Genomic DNA, 22,380 nt, shown 5'->3' on the forward strand with positions numbered 1-22,380 from the left:
CCCTGGCAGTGGCGGGCTGCACAGCCTCCCTGGGAGGGGGGTGTGGATAGTGACCTGTGCTGGCACACAGGCTTCTTGGTAGCGGCAGCAGCAGCCTTAGCGTCTCACCCTGTCTCTGGGGTCCGCGCTCTTGGCCGCGGCTCATGCCCGTCTCTGGAGCTCCTTTAAGCGGTGCTCTTAATCCCCTCTCCTCGCACACCAGGAAACAAAGAGGGAAGAAAAAGTCTCTTGCCTCTTCAGCAGGTCCAGACTTTTCCCCGGACTCCCTCCTGGCTAGCCGTGGTGCACTAACCCCCTGCAGTCTGTGGTCATGCCGCCAACCCCAGTCTTCTCACTGTGCCCCGACCGAAGCCCAAGCCTCAGCTCCCAGCCCCGCCCGCCCCGGCGGGTGAGCAGACAAGCCTCTCGGACTGGTGAGTGCTGGTCGGCCCTGATCCTCTGTGCGGGAATCTCTCTGCTTTGCCCTCTTGTACCCCTGTTGCTGTGCTCTCCTCCATGGATCTGAAGCTTTCCCCCTCCACCACCCGCAGTCTCCGCCCGTGAAGGGGCTTCCTAGTGTGTGGAAAACTTTCCTCCTTCACAGCTCCCTCCCACTGGTGCAGGTCCCATCCCTATCCTTTTGTCTCTGTTTATTCTTTTTTCTTTTGCCCTACCCAGGTACGTGGGGAGTTTCTTCCCTTTTGGGAGGTCTGAGGTCTTCTGCCAGCGTTCAGTAGGTGTTCTGTAGGAGTTGTTCCACGTGTAGATGTATTTCTGGTGTATCTGTGGGGAGGAAGGTGATCTCCGCGTCTTACTCTTCCGCCATCTTCCCCCCCCCCATTAGTTTTTGAAAGATAGTTTTGCTGGATTTAGAATTCCAGATTGATAGTTTTGTCCTTCAATACTTTAAGGTTGTTTTTCCACTGTCTTATTGCTTACATCTTTTCTAATGATAAATCTGTTGTAATTCTTATCTTTGCTGCTCTATGTGTAATTTGTCATTTTCTCTTGTGCATTTAAGGTTTTTTATTTACTGCTAGTTTAAGCAATCTGATTATGATGAGCCTTGGTATGGCTTACTTCAAATTTCTAATACTTGAATTTCATTAAACTTCTTAGGTCCATGTCTTTATAGTTTTCTTCAAATTCAGAAAACTTACAGCCATTGTTTTTTCAACATTCTTTTCTTTCCCCCTATTTGTCTTCTCTCCTTCTGAGACTCCAATTTCTCATGTATTAGGCTCCACTAGAGCACAATACCCTTCTGGGGACTCTAATCAATGCCACATGTGTTTCTCTCTGATTGGTGGAAATATGAACTATTCCCAAATCTGTGTGAGATCTAAAAATTTCCCCATCTTTTTCTTTTGGTGTTTCTTTCTCTGGCCTTGTGTAGTTTCCTCAAATGCATGCATTAGCCAAGTCTTCATATGAAGACATGAGGGCAACTCTTTGGAAATCTCCAGAAAGTACCCGTAGGGGATCTCCCCTTGCTGCTACTTTGTACTGGACATTCTAGCCTTCTTGGGCTTCCTGAACTTCATTCTCTGTCCCTTTAGCTCAAGGAGAATGCTGGGCTCAGTTTGGAATCCCTCTTCTTGTTCAGTAAACTGAGCTTACTTCATTTCCTTCTCTCAGGAATCACTGTTCTATGCTGCCTGATGTCCGAAGTCTGAAAAATATTGCTTCATATATTTTGTTCTATTTTTTATTTTTTTAGGGTGAAATGGTACATCTGATTTACCATTTACCAGTAAACTGGAAGCGGAAGTTTACTGCTTTTGTTTTTCTATGACCAAGAAGATCCTCTGTTCTTAATATAAGCAAACATTCCTTAACTCTGTCTTTAGGTGATAAAATTGATTGCTTCATACATAAAACTTCTAGCCTAAATACAGATCTATGTGTTTGGTATTCTAATAAAGGACCGTGTGAATAAAAAATCAACTTACTTTATTTCGTCCTGGTAACCCAAATCTTGATGGTTAAGCAATGTTTCCAGGAGGCTCAAAGTCAAATACAATCCATGTTTCCCACATATAGCCCTGACCTGCAAATAAGAAAAGATTTAAAATTTCAATATAATGAAATTAAGATTTGAATTTCCCTCCTATAATTAGAACTTATATAATTTGGACAAAAAATTAATAACCAGGAGTGCATTATACCATTAAGATACCATTTAGGACAAGTATGTCCAACTGAATGTGCATCACCAGCAAATTTTTAGTTGCTTGACACAAAGATATAGTTCATTACTCAGAAGCCACTGAACTTTGAAATGCTGATCTTACATTTTTGTCAGCCATGGAATGGGTGGTCCAGACCTAGAAATTATACACACTTATTATATAAGTAAATTACAAAGTAATTTTTTACAACTACTTTGATTTACCAAAGAAGCTTGTTGTATTAGTAAGGTTACTATCACTATCTGTATTTTATATATAAGGAAACAAAGGCTTAGAGAGATTAAGTGACCTTCTCAATGTCACATAGTTAATAAATGATGAAACTTAGTCTAGAAACCAGGTGCTCAATTAATGTTTGTGGGATGGATGAATGCAGGGTCATTGCAGTTTCCCAAGTACTTAATATTTTCTGAGTCCAGCTGACAAACAAGTTCATCTCTGAAGTTGGTGGGTGAGTGATACTTAGATTCAAACACGTCAAACTTTTAGAGTTGTGATAGTATGTGTTCTGTGTTTAGCATAATATTTAAACATAGAGACTTAAGAATAAAACATGACTAATTTTGAATACCGGATATGCTGCCTGTGATTTGTGTGATCTCAGGAAGTTACTGAACCTTTTTATTCCCAATTACTTCATCTACTAAGTAAGACCAGTATTTTCTACTCCTCAAGAGAAAATAAGCAGTTAGAATAATGCTTGGATTTTAGTAGACATTTGATTAATATTTGTTGAAATGAAGAAAAGGAAGAGAGGGAAAAGGAAGAAGAAGGGACATAGAAGAAAGAGAGAAGAGAAGAGAGGGAAGGAAAGGAGAGAAAGGGGAGCAAGAGAACAAGAAAGAGAGAGGAAGAGAGAGAAAAAAGAAGGAAGGGAGGAGTAAAGGAAGGAAGACAGGGGCAAAGAAAAGAAAAGAAACGTCTAATTCAGTGTTTGGAAAAATTGTAGCTACTATTATTATTTTTCGAGGAATTTCCATACACTGACTGTATTAAGCATGTCTTTTTATTCTGATGCCTTGACATCATGGGGCCTTGCTGATCCTGGAGAGACTGCCTCTCTCCCAGGGCTAGCCAATTCCTAGAGATAGTGAAGGACTGGCTTGCAAGTGTGTCTTTCATCTGCAAACCAACTACTTCTTTGGGCCACTATTTCCATGTCCTAATTACTCAAGGGCCAAGTGCTAGGCAACTAGGAATGGCCCTTATGTCCCTGAGCCCACTGAAATTATTCAAACTAGCCAATCCTAAGCCTTCTTACTCATCTCACCCATCCCACAATAAAGGCTCTTGCCCACGTTTTCCCTCATCCTCTCTGCCTCCTAACCTCCTGGTGCTTCCCCATGTGGCCTGTGCAGTGTTCCATTCCCCTCCTCTTGGGTACTGAGTAACAAACTGTCTTTTCAATGGCAATCATCTCCTGATCTGTTGGTCTGACCGTACTTGAATAATATAACCTAGATTTTAATACAGTGACAAAAAGCTAATTTTCATTTGTCTTTATGCAAGGAATCAGCCAATCTGGGTTAGAAACTTGCACATTTACTTACTAGCTGTAGAAGAGTATGTCATGGAAGGAAAAAGATCTATTTAAAACATGAAAAAAATGAATAATAGTTTGCCAGAAGAAAAAGGGGTTGAGTATAATTCCAGGCAGAAGAAAAGCATGTATAAATGATGGGTGAGAAAGAGCATGGTGCTTTTTATAAACTGCATGTATTTTGGCATAATTCACCCTACTGTAGTTTTATACCCCTTTTCACTGGACAGTAAATATCTGTTCATGAGAGCTTCTCTAAAAGACAGTGGTTTGCTGAGGGCTGTAATTGCGTCTCCTTCGTTTTCCTATCACCATTCCTAGCACAGTGTTGAAAACTAGTTATTGAATAAATGAATACATGGATGAATTAGGAATGAATGAATGAGTTGAAGATCCTGAAGAGTGGAATGTGTATGGGCATAGGTTGGAAAAAAATTAATTGAGAGAGGTAGAAATTAGTCACATTATGCCATTTTACTCAATAAATAAAAATAGACTTATCTTCATAATTAGAGCATATTAGTGTATTTTTAAGCATCAATATTAAGACGTTATTCTAAAAACAGTTTATTTACTTCTGGCAACATTGAGTTTTGCTCCAGGCTAAATGAACAGCAGATTAGAAATAGTACATCAGGGTTCCTAGAAGCAGATTGATTGATAGCTGCTAGGAACTGACAGTGACAGTTGTGGAAGAGCAATAGAAACATCTACCAGAAAATCCTGGCAATTTAGTGTTATCTAGGATTATTTAAAAAATCCATATTCATTAGGATGTCCCTTGTTCAATAAGAAAATGTTTGGCTATGTATAGTTTCTTCGTTCAATAATGACATTTTAAAAATCAAATGTAAATAAAATATTTATGTTATTTAGGAAATGACATGTAAAATAAATATTCATTTCCTCAAAATGCTCCTTGAGACAGTGAGGCACAGATGCTCTCTCAACTTCCTCCCTTCCCATTTATGGTTCCATTTGAATTTTACCCCATCACTCTACTTAAATTGTGTTTACCAAGTCATTAGTAACCTCCACAGTTTCAAATTTAATGAATACTTTTCAGTCCTGATTACAGATGATCTCTTCGCAGCATGTGACATGGCTGATCATGCCATACTTCCATAAATCTATTCTCTAGACTTTCTTGACCACTGCCATATTTCTTTTGATTATTTTTAGTCTCCTTTCTTGGCTTGTCTTCCTCTACCTACTCCTTAACAATGAGCGTCCTCCTCAACCTTCCCTTCTCACTTTCCATTATGTCCTTGAGGAATCCTAATTACTCCCAAGGGTTCAACTCCATACTGAAGACCCTTAAATCATTTAGCTTTAAGCTCTCAACCTACATCAACATGTTCAAAACTGAACTCACCATCCTTTCCTTTACCTCCCCAACTACTGATTTTCTATTTCCTATCTCAGAGAACGGTACCACCACCTACCAAGTTGCCAAAGCCAGAACCTTGGGAGTCATTTTTGATTCCTCTGAATTCAGGACCTACGTCTAATTAAGTCACCAAGACCTACTTTTCTATCTCCTTAATATCGCCATCCCTCCTGCTACTACCCTGGTCTAAACCCTCATAATTTCTTGCTTGAATTACTGGAACAGTCTTTTAAAGGTTCTCTCTGCCTCTAATTCTCCACATTCTATTATAGTGCTCTTTTCAAATATCAAATTTGATCATATCACTCATTTGTTTAATATCCTTCAATGATTCCACTGGGGCTTTAGGATAAAGTTCACACTTCTTAGAAAGACCCTTCAAAAACAAGTTCCTCCTTTCCATTCTAACATCAACTTGAGCAGCATCTCCCACCGTCCCCAGCCACCATATATTTACTGTGTTCTGCCTATACGAAATGGCTTACAGTTCCCTGAATTAGCCATGTTCTCTCTTACTTCAGTGACATTTCACATTGCACCTTTTACCTAGAATACCTTTCCTGTCCCTTCCTCTGCTCTCCCCCAGTTCTTTGCCAAATTCACACGTCCTCTAAGATTCAGTATTTGCATCATCTCCTCTGGAGTTTTTGGGTGAGGCTAGGTTGGTGTTCCTTCTCTGTGTTCAAATTTACTGCCATCACTGCATTTTACATATAGAATTGTATCATGTTTAAAACATTACCTTTTCCCTGAGCTCCTGGAGAACTCTGGAACTGAAATCATAATAGTTTGTTGTCCTTAGTGTCTTATCACACAGAACACATTGAGTGATTAATATGTTGAATGTAAGAATAAACATGCCATATTGTTCGGAAATCTGGCTATTGCTTTGGAAGAAGGGAATGATTTGAAGCTAGTAGAAACCATTTATCGTTTAAGGGCAGAGTGTACTGATATAGAAACAACTAAGTACAAAAAAGGAACCTGGCAAGCTGCAGAAGAATGTCTTACAGTTCTGGTCACTTGGTAAACTAGTGTCATTGCTGTAGTCTTGCCATGGGAGTGAACCTCACATTCACAAGCCCCAGTTCTCTAAGTAAAGGGACTCCCTCTTGATGATAATGAGGGAGTTGCATGAAAATGAAGCAAGAGTAATTAGAGGTAGAGCAACCTGTGTTGTAGCAGCTCCTCCTGGCAGGAAGGTCTGCAAGTAGTTTGGGAGGTCTTTGTGATGTAGAGCAGAAAGAGGATGAAAGAATATGGATTATGTATAAAAGTGTTAAACTGAACCTGCATGCTTGGAAACTTCTTAGGTTCTACACACTATTCATTCTACACCTGATTTAAATAATGGTCAGGGAAGTTAATAAATAAATGTATGTGGATCCATGTTGCCTCAGGAATTCTTCCTGAGCTATCATTGCGTCAAAAATGTGATAGAGGAACAGAATGAGTGAGTCCACAGAATGAGGATGACAGATATTAGATACATTTTTATACTCTTCTTTGAGAATGGCGACAATGCCATTGATTCGAGTGACAAGACCCATAGATCACCCTTCAAAACTGCATTTATTTATCTGAGAAGAGGCAGATGATCTCTGAACCATCTGAAATATTGGCTGTGAGGATGTGCTCTTTTTCCCCTCGGCACGGGGTGCATAGATTTCGTGAGAAACTTAAGGAGGTCTGTGAAACCCTTCCAACTCAGATGGCCTTTCCCAGTCTCCTCTGAAGTCCTGTGTCCAGGAACAAGTATGTTGGGGTGCAATCCCTGCTGCTTGCTGTGTCCAGTGTCTGTTGGGCCTCAATTTGTCTCACGTTCTGGGGAAACAGAATTCTATTTGCCATGCCTCCCAGAACTGTAATATACTTTGAATGAGTTCCAGATGTCATAAGAGATGCCAGATGGCTCATGAGAGGCAGATCAGCTTCAAGGAAAATGTGCCCTGTTTCCTTGGATATGAACCACAAATTTAAACTTTCAGGGCCAGCTCAGTGCGGAGGACATTCAGGGACCGTTCTGATAGCCAGCGTTCAATGTGGCTATCACTTGACCCTGGGAAAGGTCCTCCTTCCTTAGGCTATTTTGCAGTGATAATTTCACCAAACACAGATTTTTTTTTTAAATATAAGGAAGGGAAACCTATTTACTGAGTGCCTCATATATCAGACAGTATACTAAGTACCTTTACATACTTATCTTGCTTAATCCTCACAATAGACACAGGAGGTAAGATATTTGGAACCCAGTTTTTCCAGATGGAAAATCTGAGGCTCAAAGAGTTTCAGTAAATTTATTTTGATTTTCAAGTCATTTATGTACCATTCCACCAGGGCATCTGAGAACATTCAAACTTCACTGATGCTGTTATGTATTTTCCAATCTAACAAGAAATGGCTCCTTCTTAGTCAATTTCCACTGATCTTCTCAATAACATAATGAAGGCCATTTATGATGTACGGAATCTCCTGTAGTGTTGTCTACTTCTTCTAGTGAAACAGGCTTGCATGTTTAATATTCATGTATACAATATACATGCACACACACATGTACACACTATCATGTACTTTGCCTTTGCATGGTTAGTTGACTGTATAAATGAAAGCACAGAGAAAGCTACTTCTGTCCTAGAATAAGAATCCACTTTCAGCATGTTGTGTCCTTGCTTCCTTAGTAAACATCACTTGTTCTTCTGAATTCTCTGACTCTCTCAATTCTTAACCCCTGTTTACCTGGATGAAAGGCATTTTCCAATCTTTCCTATAGGATTTTTTTGTTTTGGGGGTCTGTAAATTCTAATTCCTTCTACTCCTCTGGAATTCTAACTCCTGTATCCTGGACTCCTTCCAAATATATCCTTCCAGATATATTCTGCCTATTGGAGTTCTAATTGTGTCTCAATTTCCAGTATTCTTCTGTATTTTGAATCCTGGCTCTGCCTCTTGTTGGCTGTGGTCCTTGAGAGATTCAGTTGGCTTCTCTGAGACTCCATTGTTATTGTTGTTTTTCATTTATTAAATGGGTATTATAACATCTACCTAGATCTTGTACTTATTTGTAAGTGTTAAATGAGTTAATGTAAGTAGAGCATTTAGTGCAGTGTTTGGCACTGTAGGAAGAACTCAGTAAAGCTTGGTGGTGAAAGTTGCTGAAAATGGAATTGCAGTAACAGTGGTCATTATCCAAGGTAACCTCATGACTGGAGTTTGTCTGGCTAAAGACAACACATGAATTAATATGGTTCTGGATCCTCTTTCATGAAACATATCTGCACTGTTAATTAATGCTCCCAAACAGCAGGCTAATCTCTGTTAGCAATAAATCACATCAGTCCCTACAATTTGGTGTCCCTAAGGAACAGAGTACCACCTGCTGACCTCACTGGAAGCTGGTAGAGGGTGTGAGAAATGAACACTTGGCCTTAGAAAAACATTTGTTTTCCATTGTGAAAGATTATTTGGTATTGTCATATTGTCTATTGTTAGCGTAAAACATAGCCCAGTGTAAGTAATTCCTGGACCAGTTCTGCACATTTCACAATTCCTTTTCTCTCTTGTTTTTCTCCGCTTGGGCACAGAAAACAAACAATTGTGAAATGTAATCCACAGGCAGAACACAGATCATAACTGTGCCTTCTATCTTTTTAATTTGAATTTTTATTTTAGTGTCTTCTAATCACTGTTAAATTTCTATTAAACAAGATATTGCTTGATTTCCAAAGGGATGGCCAATTTATCATATAAGGGATTAGATGTAAAAACAGGAAGAGGAAATCTTTTACTGTAAACATTCTGTATTCTTTAGCACATCACTTTCCTCCTGGTTGATTGAAATTTGGGAAATGATTATTAGACTTACACAATAAATATTGAACTTACATTATATAAATGCTCCTAGGACCTACATAGTATATATGCACTCCTACTTTCAAAGCTAGCCAGTTATGTATCTCAGTATGTATTATTCTTAGTGAATAATATAACTGTGCCTTCTTACTATAAACCTAGTGCCCCGAGGTAGCCTTCTAGAGATGACTGAATCTGAAATCTAATTTTGGTTACCTTGGGTGGGGGCAGGTAGCCAGAGAACGAGCGATCTTCTTTTCGAAAACTCAGGTTGAGATTCTCCATGTTGAGTTTGCCCTTGGTTGCCCTTAGTGCCATCTTCAGGATCTCCAACAGGTGGTGGTTCATTTCTGACTGGAAGTTGGAGTCTTGAGGGGCAGTACTGCTTGGAGAGGCAGGAGAAAGGCTGTGAAAAGATGATCCACTCAAAGCTGTATGGCCGGGGCTTCCCTGGTGGCGCAGTGGTTGAGAGTCCGCCTGCCGATGCAGGAGACACGGGTTCGTGCCCTGGTCCGGGAGGATCCCACATGCTGCGGAGCGGCTGGGCCCGTGAGCCATGGCCGCTGAGCCTGCGCGTCCGGAGCCTGTGCTCCGCAAGGGGAGAGGCCACAGCAGTGAGAGGCCCGCGTACCGCAAAAAAAAAAAAAAAAAAAAAAAAAAAAAAAAAAAAAAGCTGTATGGCCGATTCACTTTGCTCTACAGCAGCAACTAACACACCATTGTAAAGCAACTATACCCCAATAAAGATGTTAACAACAACAACAAAAAAGCTGCTGTGTGTTTTCACACCACACCTCTCACCCCAATACATACTGTGGAATGAGAGGACCCACCTAGTAAGGCCTTGCTAAATCTGGGTAACCTCGTCATGGGACTACATGTGGAGATTGCATAGATTAACTAAAGTCTGTTCCACTCTAGTGAGTCCCACAGTCTGTTCTCCCAGAGGTACCAACCAATTGAACTACAACATAGACCAAAACTTGTAATCCACTAACTCTTTTTTTCCAGGTTAGAAAATCTTAGAAGTGACCATAGTAGTTTACTTTTCCTGCTTTATCTTACTTTTCTTAAGCCCAGATAATTATTGATAGCAAATCTAATTTCCAAACTGTCCATTGCCACAAGCAAAGCAAAGCAAAGCAGATCCTACCAGATCCCTGTAACCAGGGAATCTATATAGAAGGAAATCTTGAACCAGGTGAACTTCCTGCATTATCCTCGACTCTGCTCTTTGTATCTGGAAAACCCAGAAAATGTTTGGGTACAATTATTTACTTACCGCCTGGCATGCAAATGTAAGTAGTTATTAAAATAGTGTATCTAACTGACTATTGTTACTTTAAATAATTGGCAAAAAACAGCAGGGTGATGAAATGTTATAGTCATTTATTTTGTGAAATTAGTTTGAGATGTTTACTCATTTAACATTCAAATGTATGTGTCCTCCCAGATCCAAGCTGCACTATCTTCTCCACAGTGAAGCTTTACCTTATTTCCACTCCCTCAACTTAAGTGCCACTTCCCTAGAGGGACATTCCATGACATCCCCCAACCTCCACTCATGTAAATCAGTTTCCTTTCAGTGGTGTGCCGGTAAATCTTTAATGACTAGCTCTCCAAGATAAAGCCCTAACCTGTAGCATTACTAATTTTCATGGTGCCAATACTCCCACCATGGCTGATTTCAAGCTGCCAATATGATGTCCCTGAATGAGGAACTGGGAATTGAGGCTCACCGGCAGCCCTCCTGTTGCTCCAGAACCCCCTGCTTGAGAGACTCTTTCATAATTCTTTGTTCTTTTCCTTAATAAGTCTCCCTCAAGTCGCAATTGCTTCCTTATTCTTTTAGCTGTTGTTTCCTGTCTGACCTCCTCCCTAGTAGACTGCTCCATAAGACGTGGGCTGAGTCTGTTTTGCTCCTATATCATGTGGATCTTGTAGAGATTGGCCTTACCAATCTGATGTATCTGTCCCAGATTTGAATCAGAAGTTTTCCTTCCTCTTTCCTTTTCTTGCAACACCAGTTCCTGTGGGTAGCAATTCGTAAGGTTTTGGCCTTCGGCTCAGCACACGGAGTACTGAATGGGCAGGTGTTATATGGAACCCATTTACTGCAGCTGGTGGATTTCGTAGAAAAACCTGCTGCAGGAGTTTACTTCATCTGGTCCAACTTAGGTGATGAGAGCCGTTGCCGCTCCTGCTGCCACTGGTGATGCTGGAGGCTTTTTAAACATCACAGGGTGCCCCATATAAGGCTCTACCTGATGGAACCGGGGAGGACCTTTTTCTAAGCTGTACATTAATTAACAAAGAGCCTGGATTAATTACAGGTCATCAGTCCTGCACTTCCATAAACACACTGTCTGGTTTATATAGAGCAGCACCTTCTCTGATGAATTCAAAGTGATGTCTTTATGTACCTTTTCTATACAGTAGATATCCGAATGTCCCTGCGAGTGAAGTGATGCAAGCTCTCTGGATAACTGGAGTGCCAATGGCATTCCACAGATATTTATTGAGCATCTCCCATGTGCCAGGAACTATGCTAGAAGTATGCTGGACACTGAGTTGGCCAGGAAAGATACCATTCCTAACCTCAAATGTTAAAGAAGTAATTACAAGCACAATGACTGTTATAAAGAGAAAGGGCTATGCGGTCATATAGCAAAGAGATATAACCTAGTCTAGGGCTCAAGAAAAGTTTCCTGTCTAGGATTCGTAAGACCCATATCTGCCAATAAGTGGCAATATGTTCTGGTGCATCGTACTACCCTTCAGGGCGCAAATCTCACTATCTGTTCCATGTGAAGTGTGGTTGCTGATTATTAAATATTGCCAGGGCTTTACAGCTCTCAGCAGGGCAATTGCGCCAAGTGATAGTTGACTGGTGTACCCACATGGCAGCATCACTTTATTTGGACTGTGAGCCCCTGAGGGAGGGGCTTTGGGCTTTGCCAATCTCTGAATTCACTGTGCTCAGCAAAGTGTGCCTGGCATTCAGTGAATGTGTGTTGACTGAAGTAGTGCAGTCAAAAAGGGCACATCATAGAAAGGAATCAAGTCTATTACTTGGCCCAGGGATATTTTTATAGGACACGGTGCCTTTTTCCTAGAGTGAAGTGATACACTTCAATGCCATGGCTCTTAACCACTATGTCACATTATTTGTAACGGGAAAGAGTGTCTTCTGGTAGGATACTTTAAAATAGTAAAAAACACTTATATAGCACTTGCTATCTATCAGGTACTATTTTTAAGAACTTTGCATTGACTAACGCAGTTCCTCTTACAAATCTATGAAGTGAAGGGAAATCTATCATTGTTCCCATTTTACAGTTGGGGAATGGAAGCACAGAGAGGGTAAGTGACCAGCCAAATGTTGCAGAGCCACTAATGGGCAGAAACAGGAATTGAGCCCAGGCTTCTGTCAATGGAAGTTATGCTCCTAACCACTGCACCTTGTCATTTTTCGTGGAGAACACAGAGACTATCATGCTTTACTGTGCCTCATTTCTAACGCTATTCCTCACATCCTAATTTTTACGTTGAGTCATTTCTTTCCTTTGAGATTATGTGAAGGAATTTTTGATTTCTGTACCTCAAACCTTTCTCTGCTAGTGCCTGTAACCCAGGAGTTCACTGACTGAACATATTTCTGGAATCATACTGTATGAACTGGAGCTCTGCCCCAGTATACACTCATTTCTTATTTCATAATGAGGTTTTTCATTTTCACATGGCAACTTCATAAAAAAGACACATGCTTGACGTTAAGAAGCTGGTAATTGTTGCAAATAACTTTCTATGCTGGCCTGCGTACAAGAGAGAAAAAAAAAAACTATAAGCAGAAGCCAACTCTTGGTGAAGAGCAAAGTGATTCTGCATTAGGTGAAGTTTTCGAGTGTACGACCTCCACAATCCCTGCCAGCTCTTGAAGTCTACAAACACTATGCCCACAAAAAGGGAGAAAAGTACCTTTGATGCCTACCACCCTGAGCTTCTTTCACCTTGCTGTCCTCAACTCTTTTGTTTTGCTGTGGATCATCTGAAGCTGCAACTTTTAAACACCAGAGTAGCTTTTCATAATTCACCTGAAAATTAAATATCAAACAGAACATCCTCATTGAATTTACATGTAGGGGAAAGAAGATGCCTGCTGAGATAACATGTATTTGGAAAAGTTTTAGCATTAAAACTGTTAAAAACAGGTTTTAAAATATAATAATTACTAGTGCTTTTTATCAACTATTCCTTTTATTTTCCCTTCTGGACATATGGTAAAATAATACTTCCTGGTTGTCTTGTGGTTGAGTAGGGTGATGACCAGTTCTGGCCAGTGAGTTGTGAGCAGAAGTGACATGTGCTACTTCTGGGCTGAGGATTAAACTGCTGACATGACACCCTCCAGGTCTCTCTTTTTCCCCTCTGCCATCACATCCAAAAGTCCTACAGAGTGGTTGCTTCATCAGCATGGGTTTGGAGCTAAGATGATGATGGTACTGAGAAGAGCCTGGGGTGGACTCATTATGAAAAATAAACTTTTATTGTTTTAAGCCACTGAAACTTTGGGGCAATTTGTTACAATAGCATAACCTAGCGTCTAGCTTCTCTCTCACACACACATCTCTTACATAGATATATTCAACAGATATAGTCAGATTACTTAGGGGCAAGGCCTTATTTACCTAGGTGAAAAACTCAAGACTTTTTTTTTTTTTTTTTTTTTTTACATAGGAAAGGACTAAAAGAATGTCATCATTTCCATTGCTGGGCTCCACGGCAGTAGAGGGCGTAGCAGTGGGGACAGGAAGCCAGATAAGGTCCTGATAGAAACTAGATCTCAGGCTGGAGAATTGGCTTGAACTGAAGATTCAGAGAGTTTGTACTAATAGGTTGATATTGTATTGCTAAATACATCTCATAAATATACAACTGATTCTGTTTTCACAGATAAGGGATGGGCAGGAGATAGAACTAACATTTATCTGAGTACCTACTAAATGCTAAACATGAGACCAGGTAATTTGCATTTATTTTACTACTAAATCCTCAGATTAGCCCTATGAGATTGGTTTTGGCCTGATTTTCCATCAACACATGCTCACAAATGATTTATCCATTGGTATTATTTCTTCCTATTTTAGGATATTTTCCTTTAGCTCCCAGAATTTGGTTACACTTGGGCTATGCTTTGTATTCACTCACAATGTGAGCTTGGGAAGTACAGTGCTCAGAGAAAGAACCCTGGTCTCATCTTTGGGGAGCCTTTATCTCTGTCCTGGGTCTACTATTAACTCTCTGGGTGCCCTGAGCAAGTTCCTTAACCCCTCTGGGTTTCAGTTTCCTACTCAGTGAAATGATGGTGGTGAATTATATTTCAAAGATACCTCCCACCTCTTAACTCTCTAGGAACTGTCATGATACATCTTCGATAAGTTCTCCATTCTAACCTCAGAGCCTATAGACTGATCAGCTTGTAAATAGACTCAGGTGGGCCCATTATCTTGATTCTGTAAGTATCCCAATGGTGTTAAGAGCAGACAATGAAAGTTTGGACAGGAAACCCTTTAAAGAGACATTAAATAAGGCTGAGACCTAAATCTGTTTTCTATTTGGGTCTTATCTGACTAGAGATTTCCACATATGAATATAAATATGCTTTGTATCTTATGGGTCAATAGTAAAGGTTATTTTCAAGAAAGAACCTTACCTTTTAATTCTATTACTCTGGTGGGTACAAGTCAAGTAAACAAAAGGAACCCACACTTAAAATAAAAAGATGGTCATACCATTTCAGGAGATCCCCTCCCAGAAAATGGCTGGCAAAGGATCTTGACTGTTGGTAACTGCAGAGGGACCTCAAACCTCAAGAAGAGGTGGCTCAGCTGAGATTGGAGAAGAAATCCTGAAGAGACAGGATCTTCAGCTCTTTCTGAAGCTTGTCTAATAAGCCAGAACACAAAAGGCATGACTTGAGTTCTCTTCTGACCAGCAAGAAGAAAAGTGTCTTCTTTTGTTGTTCCACTTGGCCTCTGGCCAATATCCTGAAACAACAACAGTAATAACAAATTAACAGGGCTCTAAAATAAAATGACTAAATGCTAATGCAAGGAAGAAGAAGCCTAGTTGGGCTGGTATCAAAGCATCCACTTTTAAGCCTTGTCCTAAAAGGAACAGGAAAGAACACTTACACTTGAAAGTAAGTATTCAGTCTGGGTATATTCATTAGTTTACAATGTCTCAGGACCTTTGTCTTTAGGAAAAGAAAAGAAGGAAATCATTTCAGAGTACACGCTCTGTTAGAAGGCTCCATAAGGTGTATCATCTGTCTTTTACAAAATAATTTTTTGATTATATGAGAATTTAGAATAACAAATCTTAGAGACCCATTGGATCTGGGAGGAGGAAGGGGGAAGTAAGATGCAATGTTCAGGGGAATCATTTGAGGTTTGCCTGTGAACTCCTCAGGGAAGCTTCCTTGAAAGCTGATGGGACATATGGAGTGTGGTGTCCACCAGTCCATGCTCAGACCTTCTTATTATCTGTTTCACATCAAAATATACAGTCAACAAATAATACCCCTTCAACCACGATAGAAAACAGCCCAACAACTCTTAGGATACACATTGGGTTGGTCAGAGCTGCCCCTTGCCATCTGTTCTAAGGACCAGTCTCTAAGGTTTCTCCTGGGGAGGCCATGGATATAGGACAGAGACTGGTCTCCAGTTGGTACAGAGCTGCAGTAGACATTTTCCTGGTTGGGAATCTTAAAGAAACAAAGACAAATGGTAGTAAGGATCAGAAGGGGTGGGTGAAGAGAAAGAGAAAAAAAGGGAGAATATGAGTGAGTCAACAAATTCTTTTTTTTTTTAAATAAATTTATTTATTTATGGCTGCACTGGGTCTTTGATGCTGCTCGTGGGCTTTTCTCTAGTTGTGTCAAGCGGGGGCTACTCTTTGTTGCAGTGCTTGGGCTTCTCATTGCGGTGGCTCCTCTTGTTGTGGATTGCAGGCTCTAGGCGCATGGGTTTCAGTAGTTGTGGCACTTGGGCTCAGTAGTTGTGGCTCATGGGCTCTAGAGTGCAGGTTCAGTAGTTGTGGCGCACAGGCTTAGTTGCTCTGCAGCATGTGGAATCTTCCCAGACCAGGGCTCGAACCCATGTCCCCTGCACTGGCAGGTGGATTCTTAACCACTGCACCACCAGGGAAGTCCGCATCAACAAATACTTAAAACACATTCACAGTTCCAAATGACTTCAGCCCATGTGGTCATGGAGTCATTGAATCCCCACAGAAGAGAAAGGTTACCTCAACATTAACTTCATCATTATGCAGTTAACACAAGTTTGATAAATAAATGGACAATTAGACACTTTTTCATTTATGCAATAAAGAAGGTGTCTGTGACAAAGAAAAAAATAGGTAGACCATGAGATGTTTATAGGCAAATGGAGGGCTATTATTAGAGATAGGGCTATCCTTGGGCTGTTTCAATTAGCAGATTCAAGAAGGGCAGCAAAGGCAATTGTGAGCTTTGTCAAGAATGGAATAGAAGAGATTAAAACACCCAGAATATTACACCCCAAGAGCAATGTTATTAAAGGTTACAACAGAATAAATGATGGAACAAGCGTCAATGATAAAATCCCATTCCCTCATGCCATGGTGTATGATGTATTAATAATGGTTTTTATTTTCTGTATTTTATGATGGTTTGACATCTTGGGGGCCTTGCTGGCTGGAGGAGACTGCCCCTTCAAGGGCTAAGTAATTCCTAGAGATAGTAAGCAGCTTGCCTGCTAATACATCTTTAATATGTGAACCAACCAATCCTAAGTCCATATCTCCACCCACCTCCTTTATCTAACTCTCACACACCAAGCCAATATTTCCCCCACCCTAAATCTACCCAGGTCCAGATATCAGACAGGGGACAGCCCCTCTTTGGGCCTCCAGTGGGCCCAAAGCCCACTGGAATTGTTCAGACCAGCCAGTTCTGATCTATTTACCCTGCCCTGCATTACCTTTCCCATGGAAACCCCAGTAAAGGCTGTGGCCTGTGCTCTCCCCTCACTCCTCTGCCCCCTGATTGACTTTGGTGCTTCCACATGTGGCCCTGCATGGTGTGGCATGCCCCCTTTTCACTGGGAAATGTAAATAATACATTCTTTCAAAGGCAGTTGCTTCTATATGTGTCACCTTGCCATACCTGATTAAAATAAAATCCTGGGTACAAATTGAATCACATGGCTATTCTTAATGTCAAGTAATTGAAAGGAGACATTATCAGAAGGATTCATTGAAAACTGAGTGTCTGTACTCAATTGATATATTGAATAACCTATCAGTATGAATGGCAACCTACAGATGCTGTATAGTCATGAAACATTTTAAAGAAAAATCAAGAGGGTCTCTAGAGTGGGCAGAGTGAGGAGTGGCAGAGGGTTCTAAAATAGGCATAATAAAATAACACGACATATATTGGGCACATACTCTCTACAAGGTACCATTATGAGTACTTTGTTTATATCATTCAATTTAATCCGTACAACAACCCTATAAGGTAGGTAGTATTTGTACCTTTTTATATTTGGAATGCTGAAGCTTAAAGAAGTTAAGTAACTGTATTCCTTCATTTAAGTAATATTTATGGCTTGCCTAGGCTAGGCCAGGCACTGTGATAGGCCCTACAGTGAATAAAACAGACATGGCCTCTGCTCTCACAGAGCTTGCAGATGATGAGAGGCATGGCAAGCGACTGTGACGGTACACCATGGGATGGTAAGGGACACTATTAGAACAGCCCATGGGTCCATCTAACCTGGACTTGGTGGTCCAGGTCTGGAAGCAATGACATTTAAGTCTAGGCTTGAAAGATGAGCTAGATTTGGATAGGCTAAGGAGTGGAGACTTCCGTGATAGACGGAATGGGAATAAAGGGGAATAAAGAGGAGAAGAGAAGAAGGAAGAGTACAGGAAAATGAAACTGGATGTAGAAAACCTCAAAGGTGCACACACGTGCCTAAAAGAGAGTAATGGATGCTCTCAGAGCATCACTTAAGTTTTTGGAAAGGCTAAAGGCAAGGCTGGAGAGGGAGACAGGAGAAAGGAGATGAATAGCCTTAACTCTTGTTAGTATCTGTGTTTTATCCTGAGGGCAGTGGGGAGTCATGGTAATGTTTTTAGTAGATCTAGCACTAGGCTAGACTTGCCCAAAATTTACTCTCTAGTAAATTATGCAGATAAGATTTGGACCCTGCTATTCACCTTTCCTCTGGGATGAGAACGATTACACAGTCTGTCCACAGAACAGTTTCATTCTGCAAGGTATTTAGTTAGGTATTTCAGACATAGTGTTCTCAGAACAATACGTTTCTTTATAAATACTTGTAATATAAAATATTTATATTTTCAGGTACATATAAATATTTTCTGCCTCTGAGAATTGATACACTTCTATATTACAGTATTCTAAAGATGCATTTATCAACACTTATCATTCTCATGGAGTCAAGGTGTTCTTTAGTCCCTTTATTCCCATTTATACAGCAAATTTATCGAGTGCCTTTATCTTTGGCACTAGAGATACAGGTGAACAAGACAGGTATGATTGCTGACTGCCCCTCATAGATCTTTTGGCCTAGACATTACAGACTACATTTTATGGCCTTGCCTATGGAAAGGGGAAAATATACTGTGCTCCCAGGAATGCTGTGAAGAATGAATGCCATAATGTATTTTAAATATTTTGCGTATTGTACAACTATATTATGAATTTGTTTGCTATTTTTTTGTGTATCTCCTTCCAAAAGATCTATGAGGGGTGGTCAGCAATCATACCTTCCTTGTTCGCCTGTATCTCTTGTGCCAAAGATAAAGGCACTCAATAAATTTGGTGTATAAATGGAAATAAAGGGGACTAAAGAACACCTTGACTCCATGAGAATGATGTGTTGATAAATGCTTCTTTAGAACCCTATGAGGGCCAGAACTCTCTTGTATCCTGCTGACTCCCAGCGTCAAGAAAAACACTGAACTTGAAGAAGAAACCAAGAAAGACAGTGTCAGAATGATGATGATGTCTTGTTCAGGCCAAGGGCACGCCAGGCCTCAGACTTCTCCCTTCACTGATATAAATCATCCTGGGCTGTTTTTCAAAAGCAAAGAGTGTTCCTAAATTGTCAAAGGAGATAAAATGGGAAATTCTGATCAAGAATCACTATGTTTCTGACTTCAGGGGTTGTCAGAGTACCTATAAAGTCTCTGATACTACAGCTTTCTCTCATTTGTTTTACTTTTTTTTTTAACATTTTTATTGGAGTATAATTGCTTTACAATGGTGTGCTAGTTTCTGCTTTGTAACAAAGTGAATCAGTTATACATATACATATGTTCCCATATCTCTTCCCTCTTGCGTCTCCCTCCCTCCCACCCTCCCTATCCCACCCCTCTAGGTGGTCACAAAGCACCGAGCTGATCTCCCTGTGCTATGCGGCTGCTTCCCACTAGCTATCTATTTTACGTTTGGTAGTGTATATATGTCCATGCCACTCTCTCGCTTTGTCACAGCTTACCCTTCCCCCTCCCCATATCCTCAAGTCCATTCTCTAGTAGGTCTGTGTCTTTATTCCTGTCTAACCCCTAGGTTCTTCATGACATTTTTTTCCCCTAAATTCCATATATATGTGTTAGCATACGGTATTTGTCTTTCTCTTTCTGACTTACTTCACTCTGTATGACAGACTCCAGGTCCATCCACCTCGTTACAAATAGCTCAATTTCGTTTCCTTTTATGACTGAGTAATATTCCATTGTATATATGTGCCACATCTTCTTTATCCATTCATCCGATGATGGACAGTTAGGTTGTTTCCATCTCCTGGCTATTGTAAATAGAGCTGCAATGAACATTTTGGTACATGACTCTTTTTGAATTATGGTTTTCTAAGGGTATATGCCCAGTAGTGGGTTTGCTGGGTCATATGGTAGTACTATTTGTAGTTTTTTAAGGAACCTCCATACTGTTGTCTATAGTGGCTGTACCAATTCACATTCCCACCAGCAGTGCAAGAGTGTTCCCTTTTCTCCACATCCTCTCCAGCATTTATTGTTTCTAGATTTTTTGATGATGGCCATGCTGACTGGTGTGAGATGATATCTCATTGTAGTTTTGATTTGCATTTCTCTAATGATTAATGATGTTGAGCATTCTTCCATGTGTTTGTTGGCAGTCTGTATACCTTCTTTGGAGAAATGTCTATTTAGGTCTTCTGCCCATTTTTGGATTAGATCACTCCCTAACACCATACACAAAAATAAGCTCAAAATGGATTAAAGACCTAAATGTAAGGCCAGAAACTATCAAACTCTTAGAGGAAAACATAGGCAGAACACTCATTTGTTTTACTTTGCATCACAAAATACTGCTTGGGAATGGATAACACAGCAGCCTGAAATGACTTTGAGCGATGCTAGTTTTGTAATATTGACCTCAGAGAATCGGTACAAATGAAGCAGAGAAATTTAACACAGATTCAGCAACTGTCCTTGGGCGTTAGAACTTGAAAATGTTGGAAGTGTAAACAAGTCTTTTAAAGAGATGGCTTATAAATAAAACTATTTTTAAGTGGTTATATTGTAGAAGACATGAACACTCTGCACCAAGACAAGTGAACACAACAAACTGTCTTAATATTAGGCAATGGATAGCTGTGACTTGGGTGAAAATTTACAGAGACAGCATTAAATGCAGAGTTGAAAAGTTCTATTTCTTTTTTTTTTTGCGGTACGCGGGCCTACTCACTGTTGTGGCCTCTCCCGTTGCGGAGCACAGGCTCCGGACGCGCAGGCTCAGCGGCCATGGCTCACGGGCCCAGCCGCTCCGCGGCATGTGGGATTTTCCCAGACCGGGGCACGAACCCGTGTCCCTTGCACCGGCAGGTGGACTCTCAACCACTGCGCCACCAGGGAAGCCCGAAAAGTTCTATTTCTTAAATAACTTAGGCCAAGGTCCTGATGCATTCTAGAAGGCTGCTAAATGGCTCAAAAAAGGACACTAGTGATAATAAATACAACCATGAGAAAGATGCATGTAAAATATTTGATAGTTTTTGAGAAATGTAGAATTGAAAAAATAGTATTTCCAAATTAATATATATATATGATTTTAATATACACTTTAAACATGTTAATACAGTAAATATTAGAGTTAATCATTTGGCTTATTTATTTTTGTAAAATTTATATTTTATTTAAATTTTAACTTCTAATTATGGAAAACTTTACACATAGGCACATGTAGCGAGAATAGTATGATGAAACTCCGTATACTCATCACCAAGCTTCAGTTATCAACTGAAAACCTCGTTTTTTTATGTCCACATCACCCCCCACCAGAGATGACGTGAACCCCAGACAGTGTATTATTTCATCTGCATTGTTTTAGCATGTATTTATAAAGCAGTGAGTTTTATAGTGTGGTCCTTGGGTCACAAGCCTCAGTATCACCTGGAAACTTGTTAGAAATGTGAGTTCTCAAGACCCACCCTAGACCCACTGAATGAGAATTTCTAGGGTTGGGAGCCTAGAAATCTGTGTTTTAACAAGTACTCCAGTAATTCTAATGCACAATAAAATTTGTGAACCACTGACCAAAGGATAAGGATTCTTTGTAAACATAACCACAATGACATTATTACACTAAAAAATTCCTTATTAACAATAATTCCTTAATATCATCAACTACTTAGTGAGTGTTCAAAATCCCCCAATTATCTGATAAATAGTATTATTAGTTTGTTTATTCAAATCAGGAGCCAAATATCCACATATTGCAACTGGCTAATATCACTTACATCTTTTAAAATTTCTAGTGCTTTCTGGACTTCCCTGGTGGTGCAGTGGTTAAGAATCTACCTGCCAATGCAGGGGACATGGGTTCGAGCCCTGCTGGGAAGATCCCACATGCCATGGAGCAACTAAGCCCGTGCAACACAACTACTGAAGCCTAGAGCCTGTGCACCACAATGAAGAGTAACCTCTGCTCGCTGCAACTAGAGAAAGCTCTCATGCAGCAGCGAAGATACAATGCAGCCAAAAAAAAAAAAAAAAATTTCTAGTTCTTCCTACCCTCCCGCCTTTTCACATTTTTTTCCTTTGCAATTTATTTGTTGAAGAAGCTGAGTTGTCTGTCCTATAAAGTTTTCCACCATCTGGATTTTGTTGCTGTTTAACAAATTGTCGCGTATATTTCCTGTAAAACAGCAGTTAGATCTAGAATCTTGATCACAGTCAAGTTCAATCAAATCATAGTTGGTATATTTTCCCATGGAAGCAAATGCTGTCAGGTTGTCTTCCTTTTTGTGATATTCACAGGTACTGATAATCATTGCTTTAGTCCATATTTTTTTGTTAGGATTTTAGAAAAT

At 40.2% G+C, this 22,380-nt stretch overlaps 1 protein-coding gene across 1 annotated transcript in view; it reads right to left on the bottom strand.

Annotated features, from left to right (window-relative positions):
- Nucleotides 1-22,380, bottom strand: part of C1H1orf87 (chromosome 1 C1orf87 homolog) — a 116,128-nt gene that overhangs the window by 63,646 nt on the left and 30,102 nt on the right. Inside the window, 7 exon segments of the mRNA XM_060005556.1 lie at nucleotides 1,932-2,029; nucleotides 9,167-9,332; nucleotides 12,929-13,044; nucleotides 14,743-14,876; nucleotides 14,879-14,946; nucleotides 14,948-14,997; nucleotides 15,579-15,719. Of these exon segments, the coding sequence (XP_059861539.1) occupies nucleotides 1,932-2,029; nucleotides 9,167-9,332; nucleotides 12,929-13,044; nucleotides 14,743-14,876; nucleotides 14,879-14,946; nucleotides 14,948-14,997; nucleotides 15,579-15,719 (773 nt within the window).

The sequence above is a fragment of the Delphinus delphis genome, chromosome 1 (assembly GCF_949987515.2).
Source record: "Delphinus delphis chromosome 1, mDelDel1.2, whole genome shotgun sequence".
Lineage (NCBI taxonomy): Eukaryota > Metazoa > Chordata > Mammalia > Artiodactyla > Delphinidae > Delphinus > Delphinus delphis.